This window comes from Notamacropus eugenii, chromosome 4, assembly GCF_028372415.1.
Source record: "Notamacropus eugenii isolate mMacEug1 chromosome 4, mMacEug1.pri_v2, whole genome shotgun sequence".
Lineage (NCBI taxonomy): Eukaryota > Metazoa > Chordata > Mammalia > Diprotodontia > Macropodidae > Notamacropus > Notamacropus eugenii.
Window position 1 is genome coordinate 286,920,924 of NC_092875.1, and position 18,302 is coordinate 286,939,225.

At 36.0% G+C, this 18,302-nt stretch overlaps 1 protein-coding gene across 4 annotated transcripts in view; it reads left to right on the forward strand.

The window, feature by feature from the left end:
• The window catches only part of MCMDC2 (minichromosome maintenance domain containing 2), a 31,877-nt gene that overhangs the window by 6,481 nt on the left and 7,094 nt on the right, over positions 1-18,302 (forward strand). For all 4 annotated transcript variants that reach the window (XM_072604734.1, XM_072604733.1, XM_072604732.1 and 1 more), the window contains 4 exons: positions 7,382-7,619; positions 9,859-10,064; positions 15,151-15,317; positions 17,382-17,561. In XM_072604734.1, coding sequence (XP_072460835.1) covers positions 7,382-7,619; positions 9,859-10,064; positions 15,151-15,317; positions 17,382-17,561 — 791 coding nt within the window. The remainder of the gene's footprint in view (positions 1-7,381; positions 7,620-9,858; positions 10,065-15,150; positions 15,318-17,381; positions 17,562-18,302) is intronic.

Consider the following 18,302-nt stretch of genomic DNA (forward strand, 5'->3'; position numbering starts at 1 on the left):
GCAGTTTTTGTCAGACAGTGAGTTCTTATCCCAAAAGATGGGGTCTTTGGGTTTATCAAACAATAGATTACTATAATCATTGACTACTGTGTCGTGTGTACCTAAACTATTCCACTGACCTACTGTTCTGTTACTTAGCCAGTACCAAGTAATTTTGATGATTGCTGCTTTATGATAAAATTTAAGATCTGATATGTCTAGGCTACCTTCCCTAGCATTTCGTTTCATTAATTCCCTTGATATTCAAATCTCATTACTCTTTAACAGAACTTTTCTAATTCCATCCAATTCAACCAGCATTTATTAAGCACCTACTGACTGCAAGGCACTGTGCTAAATACTGGAGATACAAAACCAAAATGAAAAACAGCCCCTTCCTTTTGACAAGGTCTAGAAGTGCAGAATGAGACATACTATGTCAGACAGCTAATATGTGAATTTATTTGTTTGATTATGTTTGTTACAAAGGAGAACTTAGGAGAGTGCAGTAGGGATGGTTAGGGGAGACTTTAGTGGGTGGTTATAGTGATGCAGAAAAGAAAAGAACATCAATTGAACATTTTGAAAATACACAAAACAAATCAAGAAGTTCAGAGAGGAGACAAAAACAAACAGGACAATTTTGTTACTGTGGTCTTAAATTTAAATTAATTTTCTTTTAAAACAAACTATAGTAGAGAAGTTTACAATTTCTTATTTTTGTTCTTTGTATAGTGAAATATGAATGTTTGTTGATATTTGTCAAGTTCTGAATAAAAAAAATGTAAAACAAAAAACAGTCTCTGGCCTCAAGAAGCCTACATTCTCCTGCAGCTAACATTCTAATGGAATTCTCTACCCTTCCTGTAGAAGCCCGGAAACTTGTAGGGTACTCGCCATTCTGCAGCACAAATCAGAAGTAAGATAAGTATCTTTCTTCAGGTACCTGAACAAAAGACACTAGGTTAGAGAAGCAATAAGATGGGATCTGAAATCCAACAAGGGAAAAGGTAATTAATTAGGTTTAAGTAAAGTCTTGCTATTAATTAGATGTCTGCTTATAACCTCTGGCAGATCACAAGTGAGAATAGTTTCTTTTTACATTAGACCTTGGCAAAAATCTAACTTCCAATCTTAAGGTAGCTGAATGAAATAACATGTCACAAGGAAAAGAGGGATCAACTAGCACCAATCAACGAGCATTTATTAAGGACTTACTATATGCCAAGCACCTGTAATAAGAAGTTTTACCTACAAAGTCCTTAAAGCAGGAAGTAGGCAAACAGGCACTTGTCCACAGCGGAGAACTACCAAGAGGACAATGTAGATCTGAGAGTCTTGTTTCTACCAAGTATGGGGCAAAAGGAATTTTTCTAACTTTAAGAGCACATTTTATGTGCTTCTTGCCAATGAAAAGTAACAGGACAAATTCATGTTTCCTTCTAAAGGAAAAGCTAAAAGCTAAAGAAGATACCTCTCTACTCTCCAGATTATTAGTGAGACTGAAGTATTACTTAAAAGAATGTAGAAATGCTCTGAATCACTAATAATAAGAGGAATACAAATCAAAACAATCCTTCATACCCTACAAGTTGGCAAAGGTGACAGAAGATGGAAATAGTTAATATTGGAGGGGTTGTTGGAAGATAGGCACACTAATGCATTGTTGGTAGAGCTGTCAATAAGCACAACCATTTTGGAAAGCATTTAGGAGTTATGCAAATGAAATGACTAAAATGCCTATACCCTTTGACCCAGAAATTCCACTGCTAGGCATGTACCCCAAAGAGATCATTGACAAAAAGGCTCTGTGTATACTAATATATTAACAACATACTTTTCTGGGGCAGCAAAGAACTGTTTACAAAGTTGATGCCCATTGCTTGGGGAATGGCCAAACAAATTGTAGTACATGAATAGAATGGAATGTTACTATGCTGTAAAAAAAAAATATGAATGTGATGAGTACAGATAAGTATATCACACAAAGTGAAGCAGATCCAAGAAAATAATATACATAGTGACTACAACAATAATTTGTAAGTGAAATAAGCAGAGCCTTAAGAAAATAATATACACAGTGAAAGAACAACCACAAAAAAATCAAAATTCAAAGCTGCAAAATTACAAAGAACAAGCAAGGATTGAAAGAAGAGATATGAAGACTCTTTGCAGAGGCAAGAGATCTTCAAGGGATGTACAATGCACATATTTTCAGACTTTTTTTGGTGTATTGATCTGTACTGATCAATTTCTATTTTTGTCTTTAAGAGAATTTATTATATGAGATGGCTCTCTGAGAGGGGGAGGGAAAAGATGTTGGGGAAATTATGGTGATTTAAAAAACAAAAGATCAATAAAAACTTATTTTTAAAACATTTTAAAAGAATAGGGAAAATGTCAGACAGAAAAAGAAAAACAATCTGAACAGACAAAAGAGAATCCCATCTAGTGTGAAGAAATTGGAAGAAGAATGACCACTGAACATTTGAAGCTATACAATAGATAAAAGTCTCTAAATCATAGGATCATAGTTTTAGAGCTTGAAGGGACTTCAGAGGCCAACTTGTCTAATCCTGCATTTTACAAATGAAGAAACAGAAGCTAAGGAGGTTACCCAAGGACTCATAGGCAGTAAGCATCAAAGGTGAGATTTGAACCCAAGTTTTCCGACTCAGTACCAATATCCTTTCTACTGTATCATACTACGTCCCTTAGCAGAGCTGGGCCCTCTGTGGAAGAAGTAACTCGTTATTATGAGCAATTTATATGAATTTTTAGGAACCACCAGAAGAGAAGTCATCCAATCATCAGAACAGACAACAGTATTGATGGCTGGTAACTTCCTGCTGAGGACTAGCAATTCACCTATTATTTACACACACACACACACACACACACACACACACACACACACACACACACACACACACACACTCTCTCTCTCTCTCTCTCTCTCTCTCTCTCTCTCTCTCTCACACACACACACACACACACTTTCTCTAATTTTCAGAGATGATTCAAGTAACCAAGACATGGGTCAACAACCTGTAGCTTGTATGCCAAAAATGACAAGTTGTACCAGGTCTGAAGCTTATTTTTAGAGACTGGAAAGGTGATTAATCAGTCTTACTGTCAACTGTTTAGTACCAAGCGTTCTGTAAATAGATAGTTATGAGTTAAACCTGCCAGCACACCAAAGGAATGAAACATAATCCATGCAGGTAAAAATATCTGAGTGAAGTTTATTGAAAGATACTTGGAGTCAATAGAAACCATGAATAGTGAGGCTAAGAATGTGGCTGCTGGCTCTCTCAGTAGTACCCTGTCTAAGAAGTTATCCTATATGACCTGTGAATTTCCATTGCCCTATGCCAGATGGTGACTCAGTCCATGTGAAGAACATGTAGATCCCATTTGTAGGATGGCAAAATGACTTCTCAGCTTTGGCCTTATAAAGCAAGAAAAAAGCCCTTTCTGACTCATGTTGGTGTTGCTTCACCAGTTCCATTGTTTTGCAGATATTCTAGGGCATTGACTGAGGGGAAAGTAAGGTGTTATGTGTTGATTCTCCTCCCAAATCTATTCTTTGGAATTTTGAGCATTCTAGATGGATCAGGGGGTTTAAATGGGACATACTCTGGTTAATCCTATAGCAGTCCTTGCAGATATATTATTTGTTGCTTAAAATGGGGCCAACTCATAGCATTGGGTGAGATCTACAAGACATTGCTTTTCTGTATAATTCCAAAGTTGAGGGCATCAAATGGCAACAATTTTCTTAAGTGCCATTTAAATTTGTCCCTGATCTAAGTTTCTTAACTGCCTTGAGTCAGTCTCCAAATGTTAAAAGTATATTATCTATATAGGGTCAAAAAACAGGTTAACACTTAGTACTTAAGCTATATTGGATTATCTCACATCCATGAAGTAAATCATCAGACAAGTACAGAGGAACTAAGAAATGTTTCTGCTACATGAAGGGCAATATTTTCAATGACACACAACCTGTCAATGCCATTCTGACCATTTGTGAGAGTCTTTGCTAGCAGTCCACTAAAATATGCATTGGTATCCCACTCACCACTTTCTAGAATCAGTACAATTTCAGTATTCTTGCTTTTTATAGTCTGCTGAGCCCAGAAATAGGGTATGGTTTACAGTGCAGATGTACATAAGTTTAGATGCTGATGTAAGTGACTTTTGCCTCTATCCTTTCCTGGCCAGCCTATCAATCATTTCCAACTACTTTGAACCACAGTACCTTTCTCAACTTCATTCTCTGCCTTCTCTGTATCTTCATAAATGCAGTTTAAATAGGCATTGCCTCCCCACTATTTGGAGACAAATGAGCCATAAAAATATTAGTAAGTAGTACAGGAGTTTGAGCAGAAAAACCTAGAGATCATCTGATACAACTTCCTCACTTTTAAAAATTAAAAAACTGAGACCAGAGATTATGTAACTTTCCTCAAGTCTTATAGGCTGTCAGAGAACCAGGATCTGAACCCATCTCCTCTGACTCCAAATGCAATCCTTTTTTCCACTACACCACATTGCCTGTTTTCTCCTTTTATTCTAAGCATATATATCACTGGTCCAGCAGAAAGAAAGAGTAGTTTATTGAATAGTAAGTGATTTAGAAGAATTTTTCCTTCTAAGTACCTAACACTAACTTTCCCTCTAGGAGAATTGTTTTCAAATTGAGTAGGATTTGACTTTATGTATATAAAGTAATTTGATCTCTTCTGATAAAAGGTCTTTTAATTATAGGATAATATTTTATTAATCAAATTATATATATATATGTAAGGGTGAGGGTCTACTCCTATTCCAATTAATCACAGAAGACCTAGATATCTCAGTTGAATTAATCTATCAAAAGTAAAAAGGGAATGAATTATTCTTCAATTATCTTGAAAAGATCACCAGGACTTTGAGACACAGATAATGCCACACAGAGAATATCTTGTGATTGGTTGAAAAGAATCAGCATGTTACAGGTAGGTAGTGCAGTGTACAGAGTAAGAAAGCTGTTGTGCAGTTATGTGCAACTCATCATGACTCCATGGACTGTACTGTCTATGGGGTTTTCTAGGCAAAGATACTGGAGAAGTCTGTCATTTTCTTCTTCAGTGTATTAAGGCAAACAAAGATTAAATAATTTGCCCAGGGTTACACAGCTAATGAATGTCTGAGGCTGGATTTGAACTCAAGTCTTCCTGCCTCCAGGCCCAGCGCTCTATTCACTAAACTATCTAGCTGCCCTAGAGTCAAGAAGAAAATAAGTACAAATATGGACTTGGACACTAGCAGTGTGACCTTGGGCAAGTCACTTAAGCTCTGCCTTGGTTTCCTCAACTGTAAAATGGAGATAATATTCAGCCACCTCACAAAGTCACCATGAGGATCAAATGAGATAAAATTTGTGAAGCACTTAACTTAGTGCCTGGTGCTTAACAAATTGTTTCCTTCCTTCTATGCCCTGTGGGGCTATGTACAAAAATAGGAAGCTAGTTTGGAGCTAGTCAGTACAGGGGTAGTCAAATCCACTGGTGAAAGACACCTGAAAGGGAGTTACATCTGGGAAAGGATCAAGTTTCCCTCCTCCTTAAGCCTTGACTATATGACAACCTTGTGGTCTGTGAAAACTGGGAAGATCTAGAATGCACATCAGTGCTGGTAGCAATGGCCATGGAACATCAGTGGTTGAAGGCTGCCTATGTATCAAGAGCAGAAAGATAAAGAAAATAGATTTGGTATTCTATAAGGCACTGACCCTCAGAGCCCAACATAAAGATACACCTGAGAGGAAGCTTACGTGGACTTCACAGAGGATTCCCAAAAATCCAGTTATGAGTTTACACTGAAGCTACATGTGTTCTTTAATTCTGAGCCCACTTTCCTCAGGAACCTTGTCTGCACAAGGGGATGGCATACCCACAGTTTGAGGGGAATGTCTCTGTAATATTTCTCAATAAAGCTACTTAGTGAATAACCTTCCTAAAAGCTTATTAAGTTTGTCTGATAATCAGAGTGGAGCACACTAGTGGGGGTCATGAGGAACAGTACTAGAAAATGCAGTAATCGTCAGGGCTGCCCTTAGAATCTGGAGTAGGTAGAGCAGCCATACTCTAGGAGTTGGCCTGCTGATAATACAAGTGGGAGCTGTGGAAGTAGACTCTAAGGGGTTTATATTATCAGAGCATCGCATTCAGAGCTTCATGAACATCTTAAATATAGTATAGTAGAAAGATTGCTGAATTTGTGGTCAAAGGATCATATGTTCTTAGACTTGAAACCCAGCTCTTTTCCCTAATACCTGTACAATCTTACACAGGTCACAACTCAGTTTCCTTATCTTTTTAAATTAGGAGGTCGGGCTAGTCTTTAAAGTCTCCTCTACTTAAAGTAATTACAGCAGTCTTACATATTTGTTAGTACCATAATAATATTTTTGAAATTTATATTTTATCAGCTCCATGATATCTGTTTTTTAAGTTTCTGTTGGCAGTATGTGTAGTACGTACAGCAATCTATCCATACTTTCTCATGTTTATAAAATTGTGATAAAAATGATGTACATGTATGTCAAGGATATCTCTGATGAAAGTATGAAAAGAGAATGGATAGACTTTCCCAAATTATTTTCTGAGGCATATCACAGTATTTGTTATATACATATGTGAAACATCTGAGTAACCTACAGTTTTTTGCTGTTTCATTTCTTAAACCTGAACCATATTTTCCAATATAGTTTTGCCATTCTACTGTATGCCTACTTTCACTTGAGGTCTCCAAGCACCTAAGTAGATGCTGACAATGTCCTAGGTGGTTTGTTTTTTTGTTGTTTTTTTTTTAGAAAAGGCCTGTTATTGACTGCTGTGACCTTCTTCAAGAGATTGTAACACCTTTAGTTGTAGTGGCCAACCCTCTGTTAATGAATGATCTTCCCCAAACATTGTAAGACTGGTCCTCTAACAACAGCCATGCCCATCCATTGCCAAAGCTTGTATTCAAAGCACTTTCAGCTTGGTAAAACCTGCCAAAACTTGGATTATCCCAGTATAGCCTTCAAGATCATCACTACACTATAGCTTAGCTTTGGAATGGCACTTGAGTGGTAGATGCTAATCAAATAAATCATACAATACCAATAGCTTATACAATTTCATGTCCTGATCTAAGTTGCATTTTTTCCAAAGGAAACAGCAATGAATCTTTCCTTTCACCAAAGGATTTGTTAGAATTTCACATCAGCTAATTTTGTGTAGTATTGGAATAAATGAATTAATAAATAGGATATCTTTCATGATATTTAAAACTTGGTACCAGTTTTGCTTATAATATATTTTATTGTTTTAAAACATTATTTAATAGTCATGTTAATATTTACTTTCAGTTCCTTCTGGCATTAGTGACAACTTCAGGTATCTCCTATCCTTGACTTCAAGCTCATGCTGGAAATTTACAGCTATACTAGCCAACATTTTTGCATCACAGATCATTCCTCCAGGGGCTTACAGCATGTTAAAACTTTGTTTGCTGATGAGTCTAGTACAGACAAATGATAGAAATAAAGAAGTTGAAGATTACCTGGACATTTTAATTGTAACAAGTGATACATTACTCGTAGACAGGTAAAGATACATGATGTGTTTTTAAAATTATAGTCTGAGATACTCAAAATATTTGTCAATTTTTAAATATGCATTGATACAGGATAACTTTAAATATTTGAATATTAAAAACATTTAAAATCTTTTTTTAGTGACAAAGAAAGTTGTTTGTTTTTCAAACAAAGCTGAGATATAAGAAATGGTCTTTAAATGTTTAAGAATTTCATCACTTCATTCTTGCCTACATATTCTCTCATCTTATTTTCCTACTCTCAATCAAATACATATTTTCTAGGTTCTCTTTCCCCCTCACCCTTTTCTCTTACCTTCTAGTAAGAGGTTTGTGGGGGGATTTTGTCTTCAGCTAAGAAATCAATAGTGAATTGGAAATTAGAATGGAAATAACAGATGAATTTTGCAACTTAAGGGAATTTGGAGAGCTTCAGAGGAAAGACAGAGATGGCTATAGGGACGGAAAATAACATCTACGAAGAAAAGGAAGGAAAAGTGAAGTATTTAACAGGGAGAAAGGAAAGCTAATAGATACCTTAACTGTTCTCCATTTTCACTGCAGATAAAACAAATAAAAAATTATACAAGTTAGGTCAGAAGTAAAGAATATGACAATGATTGATGAATATTGGAATCTCAAAGAAAATGTAGAATCTCCTGCCTAGGAGGTCTCTAAAATAGGGTTAATTTTCACCTGACAGCAATGATTTAAGTGATTCTGTCTAACAGACAAATTAAGTTATTACAAAATATCTAGGTGACATAATGGATAGAGTGATGGCCTTGAAGTCAAGAAACCCGAATTCCTATAATTCCTTAGGCACTACATAATGTGACCCTGAGCAACTCACTTACCTTCTCTTAGTTTCCCTTATCTGTAAAAATGAGAATAATGATAATAGTAGCATGTATCTGACAGTTGTTGAGTAGAAGTGAGATAATGCATAAAGTGCTTTGAAAACTTTAAAGTATTCTATAAATGTCAGCTATTCTTAATACAAATGTCATTCATTCAGTGCTTTAAACACCTACAACGTGTAATGCTAGGTGGCACAGTGGATAAAGTACAAGGCCTGAAGTTAGGAAGGCTCATCTTCCCAAGTTCAGATCTGGTCACAGACACTGACTAGGTGTATGACCCTGGGTAAGTCTCTTAAGCCAGTTTGCCTCAGTTTCCTCATCTGTGAAATGATCTAGAGAAGGAAATGGCAAACCACTCCAGGATCTTTGCCAAGAAAATCCCAAATGAAGTCACAAAAAGTCAGACACAACTGACAAACAACTGAACAACAAAATGTGTAATGAATTCACTGTGACTGGCTTTGTAAATGAAGATAAATAAAATGGACCCTGGCTTCAGGGAGCTTTGTTCTAGTCAGGTTTGGAATTTTGAGCAAAACAGACAGGACTTTACACAAAGGTGACCTAACCAGATTTACTGAATAATATACAAACCACAGGAATAAGGAGACTACGATGTATACCTTACTGCCACCAGCTGAGCCCCTATCTTTGTTTAGCCTCAGGAAATGAGGCTGTACTTTTAATTGCTTCCAGAATTTCTCTTCTATCTCAACAATAATAATAGCATGGCTATGGAGAGTATGTGCAGTTTTATACAGAGGCAGACAGAGGATTCTGGAACTTTTCACAAATTCACCATTCTCAAGGTCAGATAAGGCTAAATTAGGAAGTGGCAGATTCAATCACTCAAGCTGTCTCTCTCCGCATGTCTTCTTTCCACTAGGAAAAGGGAGTCTCATTTTAACAGATCTGCATCAAACTTCCCATCTAATAGGGGAGATAAGCTAAATATTAAAATAATTATAAAAACAGATTAAAATATAAGTGCATGAAAGAATAACCATAGATTACAGGAGGAAGGGATGTCAGAGGCTTTCTACTGCAACTTCCTCCCTTAGAGGAGACTAAGGCCCAGACAAGTGAAGGGATTTGCTCCATGTCATTCAGAATGTAAGTGATAGATTTATACTTAGGCCTTCTGATTTCAAATCTAGAACTGCTTTCACTGACATTCTAGTGTTGTAACATCAGGTAAAAGAGAAAATACCTCTTTTTATCCCTCTGAGTCAGTCAAGTCAACCATAATCCAAAAATTTTTTGATATGCGAACTTGTATTCTTACAGGATATGACAAAAATACAGGAATAATGTCTTCTAAAACACTGTGATTATTCAATGAATATATCTGCCAAAAACAATTCAAATGAAACTTTTATCCCCCTAGGCTTTTGAACTTCTGTGTATGTCTAGTGCCTCGAGGTATACGCCATCCAACATCTAGTGAAATTTTTCCCACTCTATCCAGAGATAAATATGGAACTGGAGTTGCTAGCATTCAAGCTTGTAGTGCCTTGCTAGCCAAAGGTGGCATCTGCTACATAGGAGACTTGTCATCACATAAAAAAGATAAACTTGAACTGCTTCAATCTGGTAGGTCAATATTTTTTTTAAATAGTTGTTTCTTGGTCAACTTACTCATTCAAATTAAGTGTCAAGAAGGGACATGGGGTTTAAAGAACTGCCACAATTTCTAAATTTTATGAATTAAAGTTGTGAAATTATGTTATGTAAGCAGGACCCCAAAGAGCTAATTTCTTAATGCACTATGCAAACACTGAGTACTCAGAAGTGTTAACAGAGAAGTCAGATTAAATAGGATATTGTATAATATATATTGTATATAAAACTATTGCACTGTTCAGAATTGATCTCTTAAGGTTAATGTGAAATGTGTGTGAAAAAATAGAAAAATATCCTGTAGGTCAGCTGGTCCTTTAAATTTCAAAAGATCTCAAATTCAGACAGTTTAGCACTAGAATTACTCCCACTTCCTACTTGTTAGGATGAGACAGGATCTTTATCTTGAGTAATATTCCACCTTGAAAGCCCAATTTAATTTAAAAAAAACAAAAAACAAACCTACTACCTGGTTCTAATCCGAATTCCACCCCTAGCTGCATGATTTTTGAGAAGGCATAACTGCATGCATTAGTTTTTTAATTGGTAAACCAAGAGAGGTTGATCAATGATTTCCTTTCCAACTGTAAAACTCATGGTGCTATGTGCTATTTTTTTTTTTTTACTTTGAAGTTTTTTTTTAATTGTTTTTTCCCCACTGATCATTTCCCAGTATATTCTCTCCACCCTTCCCTACCCTATTGAATCCTTTCCTGGTAACAGAGTTAAGCAGAACTGACAAAATAACAGCACTGGCAACATCTCATACTCATAGTTCTCAGCTCTCTGCCAAATGAGAGGAAATGTGACCTCTGAAACCAAGACTAGGCATTGCAATTCATCTGAGATTAGCTGCCTTTTAGGACTGTTTTTGTTCACATTATTGTAATTGTTGTGTATATTGCTCTTCTGGTTCTGCTTATTCCCCTCTTCATCTGATTATAAAATGTCTTTCTGAGTTTCTCTAAATTCATATGTTTCAATATATTTTTATACAGCATTTTGTTTAACCATACCCCAATCAATGGGCACCCATTTTATTTTTAGTTTTTTGCTACTACAGAAAATGCTGCTGTGATTATGTTGGTTTAGATAATACCTCTCTTCCATTTTTTACCTCTTTTGGGGATATACCCAGTAATGGGATTGCTGCCCCAGAGGTTATGAAATTTTTTCAGGTCCACCAATAGCAGACTATTGTGCTCTTTGTTTAGAAAGGGCTGTCTTATGTTATTGGTTTATTCTTTACCAGAGCCTCTTACATATGCCCCAAGGAGGTAAAAGACAAAAGTAAGGTGCCATATACAACCAAATATTCCAAGCAGCATTTTTTGTGGTAGTAAAAACCTGAAAACAAAATAGATGTTCATCAGTTGAGGAATGGTTTAACAAGCTGTAGTACATGAATACAATGGAGTATTACTGCACCACAGGAAAAGATGAATTTGAAGGATTCAGAGAAGAATAGGAAGATTTATATAAACTGATTGGAAGCAAAGTAAGCTGAACTAGGAAAACATCTGATAGTTATCAAAAATCGATTTTCCTATCCTTTCTTAGAGAAGGATTATTCAGGTCAGGGAAAGAATATTCAAAAGTTTACAGCATTGATTTAAAAGTTATTCAATGGTTATGCTGCTGTTTTGACATTCAGAAGCCTGAAGAAGGAGCTACATGAAAACTCATGTCATTTTTTTATATTAAGGACACCAGGAAGTTATGTCAATGACCTGAGGTTTTATTCTCTCCCCAGCCCGTGAATTAAATCTTGAGAATGGTTTCTATACCCTTTAAGGAAAAACTAATTTAGTCTACTTAGGGCAAGATCTTAGGATATTGCTACCATCACATTATCAATATTTGTTGTTGTTTAGTCATTTTTCAGTCATGTTTGACTCTTTGTGACCCCATTTGGAGTTTTCTTCGCAAAGATGCTGGAGTAGTTTGCCATTTCCTTCTTCACCTCATTTTGCAGAGGAGAAAACTGAGGTAAACAGGGTTAAGTGACTTGCCAGAGTCACACAGCTAGTAAGTATCTAAGGCCAGATTTAACTTCAGGTCTTCCTGCCTCCAGGTCCGCTGCTCTATCTGCTGTGCCACCTAGCTGCCCTACTGATATTACTCTATGTGATTATTTTAGGTTAAACAGTTTTTTTGTGTAATACTACAAAACAAAATATATTAAGTTACCTCCATGATTCCCTGGATATTTATAAAACAAGAGATAGGTTATCTCAGGTACCATCAGTAGTAGGGCCAGCTATAAAAGTTATTTCAACTTCTAAAAAAACAAACTTTAGTTCCTGTTATTATAACTTCTAGAAAGAACTATTTTAGGTCTTAAAGGAAAGACCTGATTTTTTTTTCTCTCATTCTGCCTGCATAGACACGCTTTAATTGGGAAAGTCTGATGCCTGTTCAGTTTACTCCCATGGAAAATAATAACATGTAAATAATAAGGATAACTTGAGTATCCCCTCCTCTTTCCCCTCCTCTATACACAGAGAGGTACAATTTAACACAGATGACAGGAGAGGACACATTTCCCAGACAACTGACAGATTTTTTAAAACTTGGCAAGGCATTCAAATAAGCAAATTAATGCCAAGGGTTTTCAGAGACAAAGATAGAAGGAAGGCAAAAATTGGAATAAAAATGGAAAATATTTGTAAAAATTTTTATGACAAACTGTTTTCTCCATCAGGAACAATGGAATGAAATCAATCCCAGAGTCCTAGATGTACTGATAGGGGAGGTAGAAATGTCACTAAAGAGAACCAAGTTTGGAAAGGTAGACAGATTAGACTGAGTGTATATAAAGCATCGCCGATGTGAGCATGCTGAAGGACGAATATACAAGGTATTTGAAGGAGAGGTCGCTATCAAAGGCATGGAAAAAAAATCTCAGAGGGCAGGTAATAGGGGAGCCACTGGTGCTTATTGAATGCAGGGGGAAGAGGTGACATGGTCAGACCTTTGCTTCAGGAAATCAGTTTGACAACTGAATGGATGTTAGACTGGGATGGGAAGAAGCTTGAGGCAGGGAGACTAGAGAGCAGACTTTTGCAATAGTCTGGGTGTGAGGTAATGAGGGTCTGCTCTGGAGCAGTAGCAATATCCAAAGAAAGAAGGGAGTGTTTATGAAAAACTTTACGAAGGTTAAATCAACAGGACTTGTCAACTAATTGTATGTGGGGGCCGGGTGTGTGTGTGTGTGTGTGTTGTGTGTGTGTGTGTGTGTGTGTGTGTGTGTGTGTGTAGAAGACTGAGCAATCAAAGGCTGACTGTTGTCAGCCTAGGTGATTAGAAGGATGGTGACACCCTCAACAGTAACAGGGAAGTTTGTAACAGGGCAGGGCTGTGGAAAACGATAATGAATTCAGCCAGAGAGTTGAGGGACACTTGTGATTAATGACCTTAGTTAGTGAAAGAAACTCAACCAAGTGAACTATGAGAGAGACTGTCATAAAAACAGAGAGAGAAGAGAGAATCAAGGAGATGGTGATTGATAGTGGCAAAGACTGCAGAGATGTCAAGATGGATGAGGAATAAGAAAGGCCTATTAGATTCAGTAATTAAGAGAATGCTGGTAATTTTGGAGGGAGCAGTTTCAGTTGAATGATGCTATCAGAAGTCAACCTACAGGGAATTAAAAAAAGTGAGAGGAAAGGAAGTGGAGGCACTGATTGAAGACTCCTTAAGGGGTATAGCCTTAGCAGAGAACAAGCAGGCTTTTGTAAGCAGTATTCAGCAGTGAACCATCTATACCATTTCACTATTGCCTGAAGATATAGAGAATATAAGTACTACTGTGCTTATTGTTTGTTGGTTACGAAGTGTCTGATTCATTAGAGTAAAGCTCTATCTTAGACTTTCTTTTTTCCTTCATTTTCTTTTTTCATCATCTTGAACCTGTTATCAATAAACAAAAAGAGATTGTAGATGACAATGGCAATCTCTATTACCTACAGACTTGCTTTTTCAGAAGTATATATGAATTTTATAACAGTAGTTCTCATACAACCATGCTTGTCTATGTTCTCTTCTGAACTTCCTACCCTTTAATGTGTATTTTTAATGTTTGGTTGATGCTTCTTTTCTTTTTTGTTATCACTATCACTAACTCCAATCTTCCCACACACAACTCATCCCCCAAAAGGAGCCCTTTTCTATAACAACAGTTTTTAAAGAATTAAAAATGAAAGTCACACAACACAGCAGGCTATGACAAGGCACATAGTGGGTATGAGCAGGTTGTAATAACCCCTAAGGAACTTCAAAGGATAGGAGTCAAAGATACCACCAAGGAATTGTAGGATAGGAAGAGAAAATGGACTTGTCACATGGCAAAGGTAAGGAATGATGAACGCCTGCAGCACACTGATTGGGTCGTCTGTGGCAAACTTCCGTGGGAACATGGACAAGAGTCACATAGGGTGGACAAGTGTGAGTGGGTCAATATCTTCATAATAGAAGGGACTTTTCTCTTATAAGGTCACAGATCCATTGGAATATTTGAGAGATCATATTTGTTCCATGATTTAGGAGAACATTGGTCTAAATGATAGGTATCAAATTTGTCCTCAAACAAGACATGAGAAAAGATATTGCCTTCCCTTATTTACAGAGGATAGGAACTGTGGATGTGCAACAATGCTGACAAAGACGCAGGCAACATGTTTGTTTTTTCCTTTTGGGAGGGCAACACTAGTTCCCTTTGGCCCCAACCTCCTAGCTGGAAAAAAAAAACCAGAAAAAAACAAAACCTTTTTAACAAACATGTATAATCAAGTAAACTTCAGTGCGATTTCATTAGTGTGTGTATTCCTTCCACTGATGCAGATCTTAGTCCCTGCCTACACCTTAATAGGGTGTCTTCATGAGTTGTAGCTAAAAAAATTGTTTGTAGTCAGCTCTCTGATAACTTTTGTATATTTGGTAATGCCAGTACTTGAATTAAAGAAACATAGTCCAAACACCCACACTGAGGCATGGGATCAGGGTTTTAGAAGATTAAAGTATTATTATTAAATCACAAATTATTAATGTCTGGACTCAGTTTTAGAAAGCAGAAGTACTACAGTGTATATTCCTGGAAAGAAGTATGGAGATGGTGTTGATCAGCAAGTTACCTTTTCAGTTCAATCCAGTTTTTGGTCTTTCATTGATGTGGACTCATCCTCAAAGAGACATATACATAGAAACAGCACTTTAATTGGTCAAGTGGTGAGTATAACCTTTTTTCTTATAATGCATTGCACTGAATTTAATTACAACTTATATATTTAATCCTTTAAATATAAAATTATTCTACATATTCAAAGAATTACAGATGAATGATGATAAAATTAGGATTAAAAACCATTTCAGTCACCTCCAACTATTTTGAATAGGACTGTAATGAAGGGTAAATAAGAGATGGGGTGCAGAGACTAGACCCATGATTTTACCAGTATAGGTGACTCCCTAGTGAAGAAACTGCTTTTATCAATGCAGGTCAATACCTTCTGTGCAAATTAGAGTGTTCAAGAATTACCAAGGGATGAGAAGGTTAAGTGATTAGTGCAGAGTCATGCAGTCAGCATGTATGTGTCAGAAGCAGAACTTAGATCCAGAAATTTCTGATTTTGAGACCAATTCTCTGTCCACTGTGAAACATTGCTTCTTGCAAAATAATACTCAGTATTAACAAAGAGTGGAAAGAATCTAATAGAAAATAAAAATGTGTTTTTTACCAGCAAAACAAATTACTTTTAAAGTTGGCCTTACGCACAATTATGAAGAAAGCAAAGTTCTTCAGTGCTCTCCTCCTCCATTTTAAGAACTGCATCTCAGATACTTTATGACTTCATGTTGTTCTCTGCTACTTAAGGTTTCTTCAAGTATCATCCGTCATTCTTGGCAGTACTTCCTAACTTCCTCCTTCCCTACCCCTACACTCAATCAAAATTGGCTCATTCTTTATATCTGTGTTGAGTTCTTCGAAAAGATAATAATGAGTTTTACTCTGTTGCTATATTATCCCTCCTTGGTAACATGATTAGAGGCTTTCTGAAGTCAGTGCTTTAACGTAGTGTTTTCCCAACATGGTCTGGAATTCATGAACCTGTATATTCACCAAGGATTGCCATTTTGATCTTTATTTTGCTCTGACAAAATTTCTATTATGACTCAGTAGAATAAAGATACTTTCTGTGGACTGAGTAAAACATCTCATAATATATCTATGAATGCTTTTCAAATGCATCAGTGCTAAAATATAAATTTATGTTAAAGTATTACTGAATTCTTAGCAGCTTTTTGCATTTTCTCAATTGACAGATACTGATAGTGCAGCTACTATTATCTGAGATCATACATGAACACTTTTAATGACACAAAGGTTCTTCATAACAAAAAAAAAAAAAAGAAATTGGGTTGCTTTATCCCAAATGTATGTATCTAATGGTGAAATTTTTTAGGCAGGCTAATGGAGTGGGGATAGTGGAGGACATGCTGAAGGGAGATGATGTTTTGGGGAAGGACAGGCTTTAGGGGCTTCCAAGTCACTCTACAATTATTGCTGCCAATTTAACTTATTCATAGGGCTTGTTCTTGTGCTGTTGAAATTCTAATATTTATGTACAAGGCAACTTTAAGACTTAATAATCAACATTGTCAAAAAAAAGCTTGTCTTCTTAATAGAAAAGTTAGACCAATTAAATACATTAAGGCTATTATACTGAAGATATATAGAAAGCATGGAATAGTAGATATAAGGATGGTCTTGGAGCAAGAAGCACTGTGTTCAAGCTCTGCCTCTGACACATAGTAGCTGTGTGATTAGCAAGTCATTAACCCTCTCAGTGTCTCAGTCTCAGGCCAGAAGAGTTGCTGATCGTCATTAATGACTCTCATGTATATAAGGCTTTAATATTTGCCAAGCTGTTTGCATTCCATGTATCATTTATCTTCACAACAACCTTGTAAGGTAGGTGCCATTGTTAGCCCCTTTTTACAGATGAGAGCAATTAAACTGATTTGCCAAGGGTTACACAATGTGTGAGGCAGGATTTTAACTCAGGTGTTCCTGACTCCCAATTCCAACACGATAACTACCATGCCACATTCTTGGGAAGAGCTTCTATAAAGGCAATTCCTTACAATTATGAAATCACAAGGCCAGGTTAAACCTGAAAATATAATTTTAGATTTTAGTAGTATCAAATAGTGATACGGTACATTTCTAATGATACGATTTGCAAATTGAGAAAATCTTAGACTTTTCTTTTTACTTATTATATGATATAGGATTTCAGTTTGATTCCAGCTAACCTTATGGATGCATTTGGACTGTTGATTTATTGTAATGAATCATCTCCTTGCCACTCAATTCTTCCTTCTGTACAACACAGTTTAAAAAAAGCCATTAATCCTGAAAAGGTGCTTTATGAAGCTTCTAAAAAGTTTATGGAACAAGATTATGAAAAGGTAATTGAATAAATATACTATAAGGAAGACTCCCACTAATGGTCCTCAGATTTTAAAACTGGGCTTTCTTTAAAGATTTATTTCTCTTTATTTTGATCCTTCCTGCCCTTCTTTATTCTAGTATGCATTTCACTGATTTTTAGTGTTTGGTATAGGACCGATTTCCCAATCTCTTGTTCTTAATTTGAATATACTAATTTATTCCCTGTAATTAATGTAATGTAATAATATTGTCTGTATTGGATAAATATAAAATTTTCAGGGGGTAGGTTTTTGTTAAGTCCATTCATTTTTAAAGCTATAAAGCACCTAATCACCATCACTTTGATGGTATTTATAAAGATAAAAACAGCACAAAATGTCAAAAAACACAATCTCTATATGATTGCTTTCCATTCTTATTTCTTGGGAATTTCTAGCCTTTTACAGGTCTAGGAAGTTTGACAAATCTAATTCCTTGACAAGTAATCTATATATTTATAAACAAAGACATTAGAGAAATTTAAAAATAAAATTATTAGTGTTGCAGAAATTTCAATTAGTGAAAAAAGTAATTATCAAACTTTGAGGTCTAAAAACCCTAACATATTCTGCTATGATGAAAGCAAGCTTGGTATGCTTAGAGAAGGTAGTTTAATTTTGAGAGGGGAACTGATGTGAATTCAGTAATGATATTTGTAGTTTTTGAAAGGGTTGAAGGATGTCACTATTAAGTTATTTCTATGGAAAATATTTTCACAT